General features: G+C 39.5%; 1 protein-coding gene and 1 long non-coding RNA gene across 6 annotated transcripts in view; both read right to left on the reverse strand.

Moving 5' to 3' along the window:
• Positions 1-302: 302 nt before the first annotated feature.
• On the reverse strand, positions 303-9,495 carry LOC108164084. Its single transcript, XM_033394159.1, has 3 exons — positions 8,907-9,495; positions 1,917-2,419; positions 303-721 (listed from the first exon to the last, which is right to left on the reverse strand). The coding sequence occupies exons 2-3, from the start codon at positions 2,166-2,168 to the stop codon at positions 572-574; spliced, it is 402 nt and encodes a 133-aa protein (XP_033250050.1). The 5' UTR covers positions 2,169-2,419; positions 8,907-9,495; the 3' UTR covers positions 303-571.
• Positions 9,496-16,606: 7,111 nt separating this feature from the next.
• LOC108163848 overlaps positions 16,607-18,824 on the reverse strand; it is a 155,134-nt gene continuing 152,916 nt past the window's right edge. For 2 of the 5 annotated variants that reach the window (XR_004472849.1, XR_004472850.1), the window contains exons 6-7: positions 17,271-17,921; positions 16,610-17,214 (exon numbers count right to left, since the gene is read on the reverse strand). This is a non-coding gene — a long non-coding RNA (uncharacterized LOC108163848). Of the gene's footprint in view, positions 17,215-17,270; positions 17,922-18,086; positions 18,182-18,824 lie in introns of all 5 variants that reach the window. The other 3 variants (XR_004472847.1, XR_004472846.1, XR_004472848.1) reach the window with 3 other exon arrangements.

Raw genomic sequence — 18,824 nt, forward strand, 5'->3', positions numbered from 1 at the left:
ATTTTCATGCGATTTTGTGTGGCACAAACATCGATGGTTTGCATAATCCCGATATACAGTTGTAGTTAAAAAGGAAGGCGCTCATTTATGATCTTTAAATTTAATATCCCCAACATTTTGCTTGGACCGAAACCGCACTCTTAAAGGGAAATCTCAGAGATACACTCCACCCGAGATGCATGCTGGTCGTCAACTGGGACCCGAAGGGAACTGGGAGCTGAATGGCCCTGGAGCTGGAGCCTTTGGAGCTTAAGCAGAGGAATTGATAGTATAAACAACAATATTAACTTTTATTTTTATTTTATTAAATTATTATTATCTCTGGTAATAAATGTGGACGTCACAGCGGACACGCAGTCGAGCTGCACAGGAGCATGTTTAAATTGATGTAGATGTAAGGGAAGTGGTCTATCCTATATGTGTGCGCAGAAAGAGTGTGCTTCGAGGATGCAGCTCAGCAAATATTCTTTCTGCTAATCAAATCTGCCTTTCGTAGGAAACCAGAGGCTGCTACCGGCGCTGAGATCGCTGAGCCCACTGGCAGCTGCCACAAATGTTCCTGCTGCAGATTCTATTTTCCCTGCTCGGCGCCATGACCATGGCCGTGACCAAGGTGGTAGTGGTTCCTCGTTCTTCTCGGGCTGGTTGCGGATCCACCACATCCGGTGGTCAGGTGCTCGCCCTGAGGCTGGAAGCCATTCTCAGGCTGGAAGCCAAATTCCTGCGAACAAATAAAAGAAAAAAATTAAACTCAATTAATCCTTATCTACACAGCATAATAAAAACGAGAGGGAATGAGTGAATCAACAATATGATACCCTGAAATTAGTACTGAATATAAAACTATAGTCAGGATTTCATATACTCAGCAACGGTCGATGTTTTCTACGGCCCTTTTTCTCCTCCGACCCTACCTACTTCGTATCGGCCATGGTTATTGCTTATTGCTATAATACAGTACCATACAGAGTGAGTTTTATAGCTACTAAATCATTGACCTTAAGCTTATTTTCTTCCTTTTTTTTCGAGCCAAAAACTCTTGTTCTCAGCTTGTATATTCTGAATATCTCTTGCCTCTCAAGTAATCTCGTTCATCATTTAATACTGAAATCACACAGTTCTGAAGGAATTCCTTGAGCTGCACAGCACCTAAAATACGCAGTGAGCAGTTTAAATGGCTTACAGCAGCATCCTGGACTTTCATATCTAATTTAAGACAACATTGCGACAACTATCTTATGCATACTCTTGTCCATTTCCCCCAGGTACGCCTTAAACAGATGCGATGTGAAAGCAGCTCCGCGATCGGAAAAGACGCACATAACAACTGACAACTTCTTCAACTCCTGTGCTTCGAGTAGGATACAACCACACGTGATTAGAAAAGGCATCTACAATCACGAAAATGTGAGTATAACGTTTTAGGTCAACCCCATCGGGCTAACATGATCAACATTGAATGTAACCAGCGGCTTATCGCCTTTATCGGTTGGTGTAAGCAACCCATTTACAAGGGTACACTCTACAACTTTGTCCCTCAGCTTGGGAATAAAGTATGACTTCTCAATTAAGTCCCGAGTCTTTTTACAAGAAAAGTGACCTGCCACAAATTATCACCGGAATTTCACAGAAGCTTGCTTCGAATCTCCGTTTCAAGCGAAGATTAGAACTGGTCCACTAATCTTCTTTTATATGCTGAAATATCTATTTAGGGAAAATTCAATTGAATTATGATTTGAAACCCTTGAAATGTTTGTTGTTGCATGGATGCTTTCCGGTAAATAAATTGTTTCAGAACTTGTTGAAGAACATCCACAATGGCTTTCGAGCTGATCTTGGGGTTCAGGAGCTTTCCGGAAAACCATTGAATGCCATGAATGAAAAATGATTCGGAATCCACTGTAGTAATCACTCACCTCGATTTGCTGAAACCATATTTCCAAGTCATATGCACTCAACTGCTCCGCGCTCCGCGCCCATGCCCAGGCTCCCGGCCAGCGGCAACGAAAGCTGTCTCCGCTGTCTGATTGCCGGCATCCAGAGAGAAAATGGCACCATTTGTCGCCTCGAGAGATGCAGCCGGCTCGTTCTCCAGGCAGCAGTCGTCGCTGTCGGAGTTGCGGCTGCTGCTGGGGTGGCGGCAGCGTCGAGGCCGATGATGGCGACATCTGTCGTTGTGTGGGTTGGCTGCTTCGGGGGTGGTGTGTCCTTTGGACGGCCTCTTGTTCCTGTTTAATGCACGTAGGTGACAGTGGGGTTGATTTTCCTCCAATCAACCGTCAATTTCGTGTAGGATTAGACGTTCGACTGGCGCGCACTGACCCTCGTATGACATTCGTATTCCGTTTTAATCCTTTTGGGTAGGCTTAGATGATAATTTCCACACCAGCCAGATTAGTTCTTGGGTTTTCCTCTCTTCCTGCAACAAAAAAAAGAGGCAAATCAAAAAATGGATTCGTAACCGCAACAAATTACTCATGCGCCGTGTGGCTCTCGCACAAGTGATAAAATCATTGGCGTCTTCCTATAACTGCCTTCAATGTCAGTGTATCTGAGTTGAATTGCTACGGCAATTATCCCTTTGGGTCCACTTGCCACTCATCAGCCCATAGACATGAGACATAGACATCATTGCCTTTTGCTTGGGTCGATGGCAATCATTAAATCACTACAGATGCGTTAAGACAAAAACGGCAACCGAAATCAAAATTGATTTTTAGACGCGTTTAAAACCATTTAAGACCGTTATTCAAACCCAAAAAACAATCATAAATGATGTATAGATTGGTTCAGGGTCATCTATGAATAAATATTTTTGGCATGGATTTCTTCTTGCCTAGACTAAAAGAGGCGACTCTTTATACTTTGCTTGTGTGGCTATTAAAGATGAACTCTGAACTTAATCCACAAAAAATTTACAGTTTTGTGATCTTCGTGGTCTTTTTGTTTATGCACATTGATTTATGGTTTTTTTCCGGTTTGGGGTCGGAAATATTCAATAATTTTGATATTTATTATACAAAATTAGATAACAATTGAAAGACTTTAACGCGTTATGGCTTTTTTTAAATGCTAAAAACAAAATTGAGCCCGCGGACTACTACCCTGATTCAGAAAATTAAGAATTGTATCCTTCCCAAACCCAAACCTTCCCTTTAAACCATATACCAGACAGAAACGAATTCAAAGTCGACATTGAAAATACGGATGTCAACAGGCTGTGCCAGAGAAACTGCTTCCCGTATTATGATGGGATTTTCACGCGCGGATTCTTCGAAGCATTCCGTTAACCACGCACAAAAGATAATGACAGCTCGGCAAAGTACAGCTTCATATGTATGAAATATCCATTAAATAATAAATATATGCAGACACATGAATCGAATAAGGCAGGGTCTGAAGAACGGACGTGGGTTCTGCTTAAAAGAAAGTTCCGGAGTGGCAGCAATTAATGGCAATGCCAGAAGCAGAAATCGATCGAAAATCAATGTTATTTACATAAGCCATGCATAATAAATCATTTCTGTGTGCAATCTCCATTTTAATGTGACAAATCCCAGTGAAAACAGAGAAGAGATTACAGGCTTAGCGGTTTAGCAAATACGAGAGTATCCTCTCCATCTATATGAATGATGTAGTCGATTGGCAAGTAGTTAAGTGAAGTTATGAATGAGTGTTGAATAGGAATTTTCGGTAGTTGGTCCAATATTACTTTTAAAAAATGTTTAGGGGAAAAATATAGCTAGCTTAACAAACAAGTTGGACAAGCCACATTTACATCCGAAATTTCACATATGGTAATGTGTATGTTACAAGGAACCGCCAAAACTACATAATCCAGTCAACAGTTGTAAAATTACAATTATGAAAGAAAATTTGAAAGGGGAATGTGCCAAAAAAAATGCCCTAACAAGAGTTGGTACAAAAATATGGCTCATGATGCTTTCATTTGCATTACATTTGAATTTTTATGGGATCTTTGCAGCTCAATAATAAAATCGGACCACCATTTTATATTGCTACTATAGGAAAGACATTCTTAAATTTGTCTATTAACAGATTTGTGGATTGAAGTTATAGGATATACAATCTTTCGCATGTTAAAAGATTAATCTTTTCCCATTTTTTTTATATACAATACATATATGTGTGGTATATCTGTATGGCTTCTGGTGTATCTATATGTGCCGTGCTATGTGTTTGTTTGTGTGTGACCGGTTCTTGGCTTATCGCATGCATACATACAAATACACATTTTGTGTTGCCTACATTCTGGGGCAGCCGTACATTACAAGTACCATGCTCAAGTGAGCGCAACAAAGGCGGAACACACACAAAACTCATGATATATATACTCGTATTCGGCAACAACTTGTACACAGTTAACTACAAGTTATGACTGCCACGCCCACTTCTTTCTCGACAGCCCCACATTGTTGGGTATACAAGGCTATAGACAAAGAAGAAAAAGAAATAAATCTTTCTTCCTTATTCTTTTTTTTGTCAGAGAAGCTTATTATAATTCCAATCATGTCGACAGACTGCAGGATCAAATCCATGCGGAAGGCTGGCCAGTGAAATATTTTCAATTTTAATATTGACAACGCAAGTTTTTCTTTTTTATGAGTACATATATATTGAGTGCCTCAGGAGAAGGGTGGGACATAGTATATGTAGAGGCAGGAAAAGTGCCTTAGTAGAAGTGAAAGATATGGTAGACAGAGAGGCAGGGAAACATCCATCAGGATGACACATTTTATTCCGTTTGAATGCCCTTTTTATGCCCAAGAGAAAAAAATAAATTGAATATTTTTACATCACAAAAAAATTCAATCGACTATATTAAAAACTGTAAAGATATTCGAAAAATGTCGCGGCTGTGTCTGAGATTTGAATGCGAAAGTACGCATATTGTAAAGGAATTTTAAATGGAGTAAAGGAAAGTGGAATGTTCAACCAACAGCAGGGCTACTTGTTTTTATTTTCCATAATTTGTCTTTCGTTAACTCTGTGGCATGACCACAAAAATAGCTGATTGTTGCACATGTTGGTCCTTTCATAGTTATCCTTCCTTGACCGGGCATATCGTCCCTCCCCATTCTCAAGCTCCATTATTCATAATATAATTTGAGTAGAATGCATCTGCTGATGGCAGCCTGCTGTTTTTGCTAGTCCACCACAAAAGGATTCCGCTCATGTGCCATGGAATGCGATTGTGTGAATGGAATTTTAACCACAGTGCACTGTTAATAATCATCTTCAATAATCCAAAATATTTTCAGCTTGATTGTGAAACTCTCAAATGCTTTGCATATTTTGAGACCAAGCTGAACTTTGGCTACATTCCAAACAAGTCCCGGTCGACAGTGGGTTGGGTACAGGCAGCACCTGCTGCAAGTGTCTTCAAATCTACTCGTATTATCATAAAGCTGATAAAAAATAAACTGATGTCGTTGTCGCCGTCGCTTTTGTCAACAAGCAACAGCCACACTGGCAACAAAGGAAGCTGTGGTAGTGGCAGAAGTGGGAAAAAAGTAGCCAACAAACAAACAAAGTGGCTACGAATTTTCGTTGTTCTTGGCTAAGCGTTGTTCCAATAAAACGGGGACCGCAAATCGAGTTGGAGGAATTTCTTTAAAAGTCTACCACCTTAAGCTTGATTAAAGCTTAAATAATATTTTCTTTACCTGTTATATACATAGCTCTCACTTTCAATATGCCTTTTGATATATTTTTTTGTTGCTTTTTAGTTGATTAGTATGATTCAGGAAAGTTATGATTCTTTTCTAATATTTTCTGATAAGTGTTAGATCCCGAAACCGGAGTCATTGTAACTGGAAATCCAAAAAATCTCCTTCCTGCTCTTTAATTTAAAATATTTCCACATTTTCTGTATTTAAAGTTCTTTTTAGTTAATCAGATACTTTAAGTTCTATTAACAAATGAAATTTATTCCAATTTATAATTTCGATTCCTCCACTTCAACTCGAATTGATTTGATTGATTTTCCCGTTTTCCCTTAGCATTTCATTTGATCGGCTTAAAGTTTGTTTGCTTTCACTTTGCTCGCTGTTGTGTTTTCTGCAACTGTTTTCCCTCTTTTTGAACATCGGATATAAAAACAATTATATTTTTGCTTCTTATTCTACTCTGCAGTTATTTATTGGCGTGGTTTTCCCACTATCCAATGATATGTGCAACAACGTCATTGATTTTTCATACTTATCACTTTATTGCATTTGTCGGACGGTCGTAAATTTTATCCAGTAAATGCTGTGTGAGATATTCATATATTTACTTATAAAAATTGATTTATTTGGGCATTATTTGATGATGAAGGTTGTTAGGAGATGTGGAAACGGAAACTGATGAGAAAAGTAAAGAACTGTTCGTTTGTGATGTGTCGAGAGATCGATTTATTTATTTTTGTATATAAAGAACTTTTTTAATGGATTTTCTGTTTTAGGATTTCTCGATGCAAAGGAAATGTTTTTAAGAGTAGTGTTGTATTCCAGTTATCATTTAATTTATTTAAAAAAAAAATATACCACTCTTCATTGCCGTGTCAATACATGAGGGAAAAATTTTTGAAGGTATAGGATAGCAAGAGACTAAATATTTGTTGACCTGTTGATTGTGTATCCGATATGACAGACATTTATGAGTTAGAATTTTTTGACGGGGCACCGTTTGACAAAGCTTCTACAAGGAGGTCAGGCGAGTGCCGTACTGTGTGTCAAAGATCGGGAAACAGTTAAGGGAAATGCTAAGGAAATGATTTTTCATTCAAATGTTTAATCTTCAAGCCATGGACTCCAGTAAACTTTTACTGCTTGGGTCACTAAAAATGTATAAAAAAGAAATGAAATAATGCAAAATTATCAGCCTTTCTTCCAGCGAAACAATTTATTCCATAATTTCAACTCATTGCACTGTTAAAGTGCTCAAATTAAATACAACTTTTGTGTAATTTTCCTCACTTTCAGTAGATTTTCCTCCTGCTGCGTTGGACAATCAGCATTTACATTAGATTTAATTAGCATTTTTTACGCTTTTGTCTGCGAACTGAACTGGGGGAAAGTGCGCTAATAAAAATCCCTTTCAAATTACATTGAAATTGTCTCTGGGCTTGTTAACTTGCCGCCATTTGTAAGGTTTTAATGAAGGCAAAGTTAAAAAAGCACTTTTCACTCGATTTTTCTCTGGCCCCTAAGCTCCGGACTCCTCGCAGAAGGACACCGACCCATCTATGGTACATTTTCCAGCATGACTGTCAACTTTTCTGCCTGGCTGACGATTTTTACTAGAAACAGCTTAAAAGTACAACAAAAAATTGCACAAAAACGCAAAAGTTGTGGTGAAGTGACTCGACAAAGCGATACTTAATGTTCAGATCCTATTGGGGATTTACATGAGCTTCCAAAATGATATGCTTCTATAAAACTCTAGGTTCCATCCTCAGTTTTTATTCCTGGACACTCAGAAGACAGGTCCTTATCGAAAGAGGATCACCTGGAACATGCCTTCCATATTCTGCCTTGTAATGAATATCCGCCAGCGACAGAAGCAATAAAATCATCACATAAAAGCATACCTATATCTACAATGTCATACCTGCCTGTTCCATATACATTCAGAACTACAGTATACCTTTTTAGACCACAAATATAGGGTAAAAAAGTGGAAAAATGAAATAAAAAAGCGCCAAGGAAACTGTCAACGCCATGGCTCTGCGTGTGCCATAAAAGTGGCGCAAAGGAGAAACCGAAATTAAATTACTTTGACTTTCGATTCTGGACCATAAAAAAATGCATTTGGGTCAGCTCTAAATTGTGTGAACGAAATGGCCGCATCCTCCAGGATCCCACCCACCCATGAAAGTGAGTCCTCCCGAAATTAATACAATGCCAGCGACAACAAAATTTATTTAATGACTTTTAAATTGTTTTATCAGATAATTTATTAGAATCACCGCGGTGACCAAGAAACCGCAATAGAACCCAAGCCCAAGCCATGCAAATTTCTTATCTGTCACTTTTTATGGCAGCCGTAAAAAAAGTCTATGAAATCGGCTCAAAGTCTGAAAGTATTTTCGCATCATCATCAATCTTTTTGGCCAGAAATTTGGCAACTGCATTGCCAAGACAATTGACAAATTGAGGGTGGGGTTTTTCCGCTCTGGCGGATGTGTTTATGCAAATGCATCTGGGATCGGTGCAGATGGCTTTCGTGTATGGGAAATAGCTTTTGCTGGGGCACATCTTTTTTCTATGTTTTCACATCAGCGGCTATTGAGAGTAATCCATGAATAGATTGAGAATTGGGAGTAGAAGGATTATATATATATATTTTTTATTGTAAATATTTATTATATATATATCTTTTTATCTTTTCTTATCTGAAATTTAAACCTCTTGTAGATATGGTATGATAATACAGATGATTTCCTTCCTCAGAATCTCGCTTGAGAAACATGCTTTTAGGAATTCATTGAAGCACTAATTATTCTGCCGCAAAATGCATTATCATAAGTCTATTGTGCATCACTCATTGTCTTTAAACAATAGTCTGAGTGACCAAACAATCGCATTATGATTGAGTAAACCATTTAGGCCCTGCAGCCACTCCTCCAGTTAGTACTCGAACGTAACTGAATTTCATCAATTATTAATATTCCGTGGCACATTTGTACATGTTATCCAACAACACTTTACTGGCGACACTCGGGCAAATAAGCCAATTGAATTCAACTTAATTAATTTCATTAATTGAAAATGCTTTATTGTTTAACAGCCATAAGTGAATAAGATCCAATTTCCGTGTGGCAAATAGACTTCATTGACTCTACCTTATCGGTCGTTATATCCCTTCCAAAAATACTTACAAGATAATCGTTTCATACTTACTGGCGAGTCAGTCAGGTGGCACATGCGATACTACTTATTAATGTCCGCTGAGGTTGAGGAACATTTTCAGCAATTTAAATTTATATTTATTAATTTTTTTCTGAAGAATTTGCCGAACTCCGCTACGGCTACTGCTGCTGCAATACAAATAGCACTCAAAGGTAATATTCTCGGACAGAACTTTGGGTGTCGTATGCTTGCACATATCCATTGTTATGCGGGCCATTAGCATTTAAAACTCATTTTCCATTAATATAATGGATGGAACTGATTGAGATCCGAACAATTCCGATTTTGTGATCATTTCTCTTTCACATTTTGTCACACATAACATATAATTCTCACTTTTGGATGCTGTTAATCATTATTATTTTTGTGTATTTTACGTGGATTTGTTTAATTTATTGAAGTAAAATTTAATTTCTTATCAAACTTTTGCCCATGTATGTTTATTACTACATCAATTGACGTTTGAAATATTTCACTTAACAAAACCGTTCTGATATATCCGGTCCCTAAGCCGCACTCTTGCAGAATCAACGACAAACTGCGGACCCTCTTTGGAGGACATGGCAAAAACTGTTTGAATGCTCCAAAGCCGAACAGAGCTCTAAAAATGTTATAACAGAGGGAATTTTCTTGTGTGTCCTGTAAAAACGAGTTGCCATCGAACATGCTCGAGGCTCCAACAGAAGTTGGCGTTCGGTGGTTCGCTTGTGTGGAACTAACACAACTTCCACATTCCATTTGTTGATATATTTAAAAAAGGTAATCATAGACAATTCAATTATTGATAATGTGGCCTCCTAATCCTAAACGAGAGTGTCTAAAAAAAATAAAATATAAATTTCCATGCACCAAAAATAATATATTAGACTATAAATAATAATAATATCAATGTATATTCCCCACCCTGCTTGGGTAGCCCGTTAAAACCATACCAAACTTTTTGAAAATATTACCTTTCTACGCCTTTTATTTGCCCGAGTACGACCTGTTAGTGGTTTTCTACTCGCACCCACATTCCTGATTAGTCGGCGCAACAAATTGGCTGCCACGTTAACAGCACTCCGCCATCGCATTGCTTTAATTAACCAGCCTCATATGCTGGGTGACACCTAGAAGTATGCCATACGAATGAGAGCTCATCTGGTTGACGGGTATGTGCCGGGAGTGCCGGAATGGTAAATGACCCCCTAGTTTATCTCAGTCCCCGCAATATCCCATGGCAACTGATATCTTTGTTTGTTCAGCGGCGTTGTCAAATGTCTGGCAATGCTCTCGCCCTGCCTTTGTTTGTCTTCTTTTGGCTGTGAAAAGTGTTTATGACTGCGGGTTGTGTTAGATGTCTGGTAAAATGTCACACGCCCTTGGGTTGGAGCTCGAAAAATCTGTATTTAAATGCAGAAATAATGACTGGGTCAGAAGAAAAAGTCCCCACAACAAATTAACGAAATCCATTTGAAATTTTCATTGAGATCTTTCTCCAACTTTGCCTTTGGGTCAGCAGCATTTAAAGAGCAAGCATAAGGGAGCCACATATACATCGGTCATTGGCCAAGCATTTATGAAGTCATTCGGAGCTTTGACTGGGCAAACTTTTCATGCAAAAGGCAAAAGTTTTAAGTAGTAGCTTCAATTTTATATTTCTACCCAATTTTATTAGATCCAGCGGTTGCTGCCTTAGCCTGTTGTTGCTGCTGTTTGGCAAGTTAAAATGTTTGGAGAGAAATTCGGAAATTTAATTCTTCTATAAAATGCACTCGTGCTCCGACTGGCCCTCTGTTGTCCTGGCCTAGCCAACTTTTAGATTAATGAAATTCTGTGTCTGTCAAGTGTATGTTAGCCGTAAGCGTTCAGTCTCTACGCCAATTAGTAGACTGCGTTCAAATAACAGCCCTGAACACTCGCTGGTGTTGTTCGGATCAAACGCTTCGATGGCTCTACCGCAGCGATCGTACAAAGTGTCGTAGCGTCTCGGTGAATGGCGCTCTCACCCTCTGCATCAAACTACACGCCGCGACTCGCGGAAATCTTTTTAATGGCTGGCCTTGGTTGAAAGGCCAGATAGGACATTTTATTTGTTTCTATTTCGATACCATTTCGCACCCGAAATTAAACCTTTATTTCTTTGCTCTGCTTCTTGTTAACTTAAACAGAACGCAGTCCCAATACTAAGTCAGTTTCCCCAATTGCTACTCATTTTTCAGCGATAACGTTTGCTCTCTGGTGGCTATCGATACGTGGGCTGGCTACCATTTCAAATTCAGTTTCAAAAACTTTTCTTTCTTTTACTTTTCCTTGGTTGAAAAGTTAAATGTTCCACATCTTTTTTAATGCATTTAAGGGGCTGGGAATGTTTTAGGTTTCAGTAGGGTACGGAATACCCACGGCTAAATCGATGTGTAAAAGTTATGACTCACATTTTTTACTTTTCTTTCTGCGGACGGCAACATCTTGGAATAAATGTATGATACATACGAATCTCCTCACTAAAGAATGTTGTTGCAGTTGCAGCTGGAAATACTTTCAAGATGGGCCGTAATTTAGAGAATTGAACTTAAGAGGCAGCATTAATTTATTTGCCAGCTGCCGAAGTGTTTAAAGAACGAGTATTTACATAACCCTCCGTCCCAAGTGATGCACTTGAGGTGGGGCCGCAGAAAGGGGCTTACAACTGGCTCAGATACCGGGATTACCAGCACATGCAATTTGAAGTTGTTTGACAGAGGGCGAGCGGTAGTGCGGGTTAGTCTATGTCTAATCCAATTTCAATTGCTTAATCCACCATGACTGACACTAAGTAAGAGCGAGGTTGAAAGATGGATGCAGACGAAGGGCTAGGCTGTGGGAAGTACAATTTGTGTGGGGAGTGTTGGCCCACCATCTTTACGCACCAGAGCACCCCAAATACTTAGGATTGCTATTAAATTACGCACTCAGCCACAGGAACACAGATACACAACCATTCAAGTGAACATATCATGTTACACTTCACTGTGTGTGTGTGCTTCTGCGCTAAGTAAGATGTAGTTCGATGACCGGAAAGGCAAACGGCTTCCAGGGTTCGAGTCCGTTCATAAAATCACAATGTTGACCTTTTTATTTCGACTGGAAATTGTAATAGCCAAAAAATAAACCATCTCAAGCTGTGTTTGCTCGAGTTTTATGTGTGCACCGATCTTAGGACTCGGGGAGAACAACAGCTCGTCGTGTACTGGTACATAACTACTCAAGTAACGGCTTAGTTGGCTCTGAAGTTTGGTTGGGTCATTCTTGGCGATTGTGGATAGCATTTTAAATGAAATTCCACCCTTTATGTACATTTCTCTCTTGACAAACTCGATTTTAAAAAAGAAGAATAAATTAAATTAAATTAAATTCATTAAAAGTCATTTAACTGATAATTGTTTTTTATACCCTTGCTTGGGAGTAATGTCGATATCACATTCAGTTCTGGGTACCTAAGGGAATTCTTTTCATGAAATGAATTAAAAAATAAAAATCGAGGTAAAATAAGCAACGTGAGAAGCTAATTGGTCAGCTAATAAACACTGTTAATGCCTATAAAATATTTCAATAATAATTTCAATGATTTTAAATACTGAATATTCCGGAAAAATGGTTCCTGAACTATTTACAGAGCATTCGATTAACGAACACTATCCCAAAAAGCTGGTGACTTTATTTTGTGTGTTTTTTTTTTTTGCTAACGTTCACCAATAAGGCTACAAGGCCTGCTGAGAGAAGCACAATGAGGTTTAATTAGTGCAACTCAGAGGACGAGGGCAATGGAGCGATGCACTCACGGCTGCGGTCAGTATTTTGATCTCCCGCCAAAAAATGAGTTTCAAAATTGGTAAACTTAAAGAGGATTGGTCTTGAAACACGTTTTCAATTTAGCAACATTTTCTCGAGAGCAGCAGCCAGGGACAGTAATGAGTTGACAAATGGATTGTGTCAAGCAAGGGCCGCGTACAACAAACAAACAAACAAGCCAGACCCCGGGAAAAATGCGATGAAAGGACCAAAAAACACGTCTTGTTGCCTGTTGTGCGTTACTTTGTGGGAATGTAGGCAACTCTACGGCAACGGTAACACAGCCTATCTGTCACTCCTACCCACACTCCAAACCACAACAGAATTTTCAACTTACGAGCACAAGGCTTGGCTAAAGTGTCGCGTAATTTATTTTCCACCTTGTGGCGTCGACTGACATGAGCTGATAATTTCCGCTGCGTCCTGCCATTGTCAAGGACCACACCTAAAATAGGCGCCCCTGTGAATTCATGGCCTAGCCACCGAAAAGGTTGTGTCTAGCCGTTGACAGCTGAAATTAATTTGTGTTTGTCTACGTGTTTGACACGTCCCGACCTATTGATGGGAAGTTCAACGATCTATGATCTATGGGAAGGATTACGAATGTGGTCTTTATACCCCCCACGATGCCGCTGTTAATGGATGTCACTCACAAGGTACAAGACGTAGACCCCTACATGTAAGTGCGTTTTAGGAGTGTAATTTAATGGAGTTGGTATATTGAAATGAATCAATGCCGCTTTTAGTTATAAATTGTTGTTCATAAAAAATTTGGAGATACATTATACATTAAGAGTAACTCAACGGGTGTATAATTATTCGTTTCATCTCATTACTTTTGAATGATATAGAAACCAAGCGTTAAGTCTATTTCTAATTGATGACTGAAGCTTATCGATAACAACCATTCTCTAAAAACAGTTTAATGTACATATTTCTTGAAGTAATTCATAATTGTATTATGCTTCGACGTTTGACATATAAAAATATGCCAATGCCAGCTCGACGCTGTGTTAGCGATACTTTCTCTTGAATTTGAAAAAACTACACTTACATCTCTGACTCGCACTGTCAATACGAGTAGGTACCATATACATATGTATGTATGTTTGCAGCACTGCAATTTGAGTTTAATGCATTTTTAATTTGAGCATGCGTATGTCTGTGCCTCAATCAGTGTTTGTGTGAGTAAGTGTGAGCGTATGTATGCAAATAGAAAATGAATTTACCGATGCGCTACTTTGTAGCCCCCACCATGGCCAACGGTATCCGGAAGCACCATGTAGCTAAAGGCAGTGGCAGAATGCAGAATGTAGAATTGAGCAGGCACCAGAAGGCTGAGCAGATTCCGTTTATGACTATTTTATGCCAACTGAAAATTCTTTTGCACTTTATTTTCGCCGCAGCTTAACATACAAATTATTATTTGCTCTGTCTGTGCCGTGCCGTGGGGTAACATTATAGGAGAATTTTATATGTGGCTTCTGCGGCGCCTTTTTTATAGTCTACTCGATTCGGCCTCCTATTCTGTTTCCGTTTCTGTTTCTGTGGGTCCCTCTGTTGCACACCTCAATTTTAAATTTATCTTACGTTTCTTATTTTATTTCCATTCTCACTGCTAATTATGTTACACATTTGTTTGCTGTTGCCCCCTTCTTCCTGTGTGGCTAATGAATACCCCGTTTCTAACAGAAAAAAAAAAAATAATTGGACAAAAGTTGAGTCCTGCAATTAAAAGTTTGTAGACAGAATTCTATCCCAAGGGAAATCCTTTAGATTTGGAAAATATGAAATTGAAATGTAGAATATATTTTCTTGTCATGGTTAATTTAATTTGAAAATCAAACTTAAGTACCTAATGAGATATTCGAAAACTGTTATGTAAATAGTGATAATTAAATGATGAGATACTTCATATTTGTTTATTTACCAGCACTTTTTACAACGTACGACCTAAGACATTCGCAGGTGCACACATTACCGACATCGTCTTTCCTCCTGCTCCATGCTTTACCTTATCGGCTATGACCGTGTAAGTTTTCCTTGTTCCTCCCCTCCTATTCTTCTTTTGCACTGACTATTTTTTCTTGGTTCTTCTTTTTTTTCAGCCTGACCGGCTGACATCGCAAACTCCCCCGCCTGCTCCTGCGCACGGGGCCACGAGGAAGTGCGACCCTCGGGACTTGCATCCTGTCGCGATAACCTGGCCGACCTTTGGGTCCCATGCTCCAGTCCGCTCGCCGCCGGTACCTCCTCCGCGGGTGATTCCACCGTAGCTCCTCGTCCTCGCGGGAAGTCAGTGGCACTGACTGTACAAATATTTTTCACTAGTTTATTTATTTACACTTAGCTAAGTTATGATGAATAAAACTATTGAAAAATCATCCTTGCTGTATCCTGTAACGGGAAAACTATTTCGATTAAAAAAAGGCGTGGCAGGACCAGATCGGGTCACGAATAGCGGAGAAAGCAAAGCATTTTTGATGGGGGAAAAAGTCCATGATCCTGAATAAGGACTCCATCAAATCAGGTACGTTTTGCCGATCACAGGAAGCCGTCAGACGCACAGATCGGCCGATAAATAGCGGAGAAAATAAATTCTATTCATCCTTGATATACTTGGTCCTTGGTATGGACTTCATAAAATCAGGGACATTTTGCCAATCACAGGAAGCCGTCGCACGCCCTGATCGGCCCATAAATAGCGGAGAAAATGCATATTTTTTTGATCCTTGATATCCTTGGTCCTTGAAAAGGACTTCATAAAATCAGGGACATTTTTCCTATCACAGGAAGCCGTCGAACGCCCTGATCGGCCCATAAATAGCGGAGAAAATGAATATTTTTGATCCTTGATATCCTTGGTCCTTGAAAAGGACTTCGTAAAATCAGGGACATTTTTCCGATCACAGGAAGCCGTCGCACGCCCAGATCGGCCCATAAATAGCGGAGAAAACAAAATTGGCAAATAACTGTCTTTAAAAATGTAGTTCAAGAAATCACCGATAGGGGCGCCACCGTACATAACAAAAAAACTCGCGTCAAATGGCCAAAATTTGGATGGGATACCAGGCGAACAGAAATCAGCAGAAGGTAACTGAATTTTTTAAATTTTCGGTCCCCCAAAAGTATGCAACAATTTTTTTTTTGCATTTGCTACAGTTGCTTGCTTCTGATTTATGTTCGCCTGGTATCCCTCCAGATTTTGGCCATTTGACGTGGGTTTTTTTGTTATGTACGGTGGCGCCCCTATCGGTGATTTCTTGAACTACATTTTTAAAGACAGTTATTTGCCAATTTTGTTTTCTCCGCTATTTATGGGCCGATCTGGGCGTGCGACGGCTTCCTGTGATCGGAAAAATGTCCCTGATTTTACGAAGTCCTTTTCAAGGACCAAGGATATCAAGGATCAAAAATATTCATTTTCTCCGCTATTTATGGGCCGATCAGGGCGTTCGACGGCTTCCTGTGATAGGAAAAATGTCCCTGATTTTATGAAGTCCTTTTCAAGGACCAAGGATATCAAGGATCAAAAAAATATGCATTTTCTCCGCTATTTATGGGCCGATCAGGGCGTGCGACGGCTTCCTGTGATTGGCAAAATGTCCCTGATTTTATGAAGTCCATACCAAGGACCAAGGATATCAAGGATCAAAAATATTCATTTTCTCCGCTATTTATGGGCCGATCAGGGCGTTCGACGGCTTCCTGTGATAGGAAAAATGTCCCTGATTTTATGAAGTCCTTTTCAAGGACCAAGGATATCAAGGATCAAAAAAATATGCATTTTCTCCGCTATTTATGGGCCGATCTGGGCGTGCGACGGCTTCCAGTGATAGGAAAAATGTCCCTGATTTTATGAAGTCCTTTTCAAGGACCGAGGATATCAAGGATCAAAAATATTCATTTTCTCCGCTATTTATCGGCCGATGTGTGCGTCTGACGGCTTCCTGTGATCGGAAAAACGTTCCTGATTTGATGGAGTCCTTATCAAGGACCAAGGACTTTTTCCCCCATCAAAAATATTTAGTTTTCTCCGCTATTCGTGCCCCGATCTGGGCATGCCACGCCTTTTTGTAGTAGTTTTCCCAATACAGGATACAGCAAGGATTATTTTGCAATACTTTTATTCATCATAACTTAGCTTAGTATAAATAAATTCACAAGTGGAAAATATTTATATATGTATAGTATATCCTTAAAGCTAACAAGAACGATATCTATCTAGAGTCTAGTAGCCTGCGTATCCCCTGCCTTGGTTAAAATAGTCAAAGTCCTTGTTGTGGATGGCCAGTTCGAAGGATGACGATTGCTTGTTAGGTTCAGTTCTTGGAAGTGGTGCGCTTTTGCTCTGATGTCTGTCCTGTTCGGCTGGGATAGGACTCGTTCTGTCTCGAATAGCCTCGATAATGCATGGACAGAACTGCGTCTGGCAGAGCGAAATCGGATACGACTCGGCTTGTGGCATAACGTAGTGTAAATAAGTCCTCTGTGAAGGAAGATATATTTTAAAATATATTCACAATCATATACTGATCTACTTACGCGTCTCGAAGCTGAAGCACAGCGTTTAATTTAGCGGCGTACAGTGGGACATCACCCGAAAAGAAGTGTCAAAAGTTTAAGGTTTTTATGAGCGTTCAGGAGCGCGTTCAGAAGGGCATACTGTTTAATTTTTTTGCATAGGTTTAAGATCGATTTAAGAGACCATGAAAAACGGACAAGAAAGGCCTATCGCAGATGTAAAATTCCATATAAAATCATATATCACTTAGAAGCTGAACGTTCAGAAGTTAGTAATTTAGCAAGCTGAAATGGCCTAATGTCCCACTGGACGCCGTTCGCTGTCCCGCCGTTCGCCCTTTGTCCTCGATCGGCTCAGGAGGCTGTTGGTCTTGTCCTCGTCGCTGCGAGCCTCCCTATTCCTCGACTCCCTCTGGTATGCGGTTGGCGGAGGCTTTGGTTTTGGTGTTGGCTGCTGTTTCTGGTTCGGCACTGGCTTCCTTTTAGGCAAGTTCCGGCTGTGGATGGTCGCAAACTTGTGGCACATGATTTTTGAGTCCTACTAGTGAAGACTGTGCATGGAAGTAAGGCAGTTGACGCAGTAGCCACCTCACTGCGTGTGGTAGATCGGGGTTCCCCAGGCTGAGAAACTTCTGGTAGTAGCCTCTAACACATTTGGGACTTAAGTCCCATCTGTGGAAAAAAAAACGCAACTTGTCAATTACTAAAAACTTTTTGGCTGGATGAAAGAGATAGAGGCCGGGATTGGGAACAAGATGGATTGCTAGGTATTATCTTTGGTTAGTAAGACAATGAGCTTGACAATGAGACGAGTCAAGGGCCTTGCTTTGAATCTACCGAGATGCCAATAAGTGGGAGAAAATGAGCTCGCACTTTAGATTAAAATCTATAAACATGCGCCAGGGCTCAGATCCATTTGCTGGAATTGTTCGCTGAAACAATTATATAATGTATAGTTATTATTTATGATTTTTATTGTATAATTATCATTTAATAATGAAAAGCAAATATAATAATTATTTAATAATAAAAATCAAAAAAATTAATTATACACTAAGAATCCAAAATAATGATTACACAATAAAAATCAAAAATAATCATTATTGAATAAAAATCAAAAATAATAATTATATAATGTATATAAAGTAGAATTTTGTCGTGTCACGAATCTTATAAACACTTTCTTCCCAAATGACACAGAATACTGAGTGTGGCAATTTTGCCACATTTAAAATTGCAGCACACACTTCGTGTATGGTATGTAAGCAATCCCCATTATCATCGCAATACACCTGATATGGAATCTCAGGCACAGCTTTTTTGCAGAGAGTTACAGAGATTCAGATTGAAGGCTATTCGTTGTGCCAGTGAACGGTACCACTTTCATCTTGGAAACTTGTGCACATCCCCCTGAAAACTTAAGATAAGAAAAGCATCGGGTAACAGCAGAATAAGGTGTGTTCAAACCGTAGTCTACTTGAGCTTTTCGTTAGCGGACCTGCGTGGCACAATGTGCAATTCCTTATCCATTATTCCTTTTTTTTTTAAATTCAATTTGTGTGTGGTCCTGTCCAC

This window comes from Drosophila miranda, chromosome 4, assembly GCF_003369915.1.
Source record: "Drosophila miranda strain MSH22 chromosome 4, D.miranda_PacBio2.1, whole genome shotgun sequence".
Classification (NCBI taxonomy): domain Eukaryota; kingdom Metazoa; phylum Arthropoda; class Insecta; order Diptera; family Drosophilidae; genus Drosophila; species Drosophila miranda.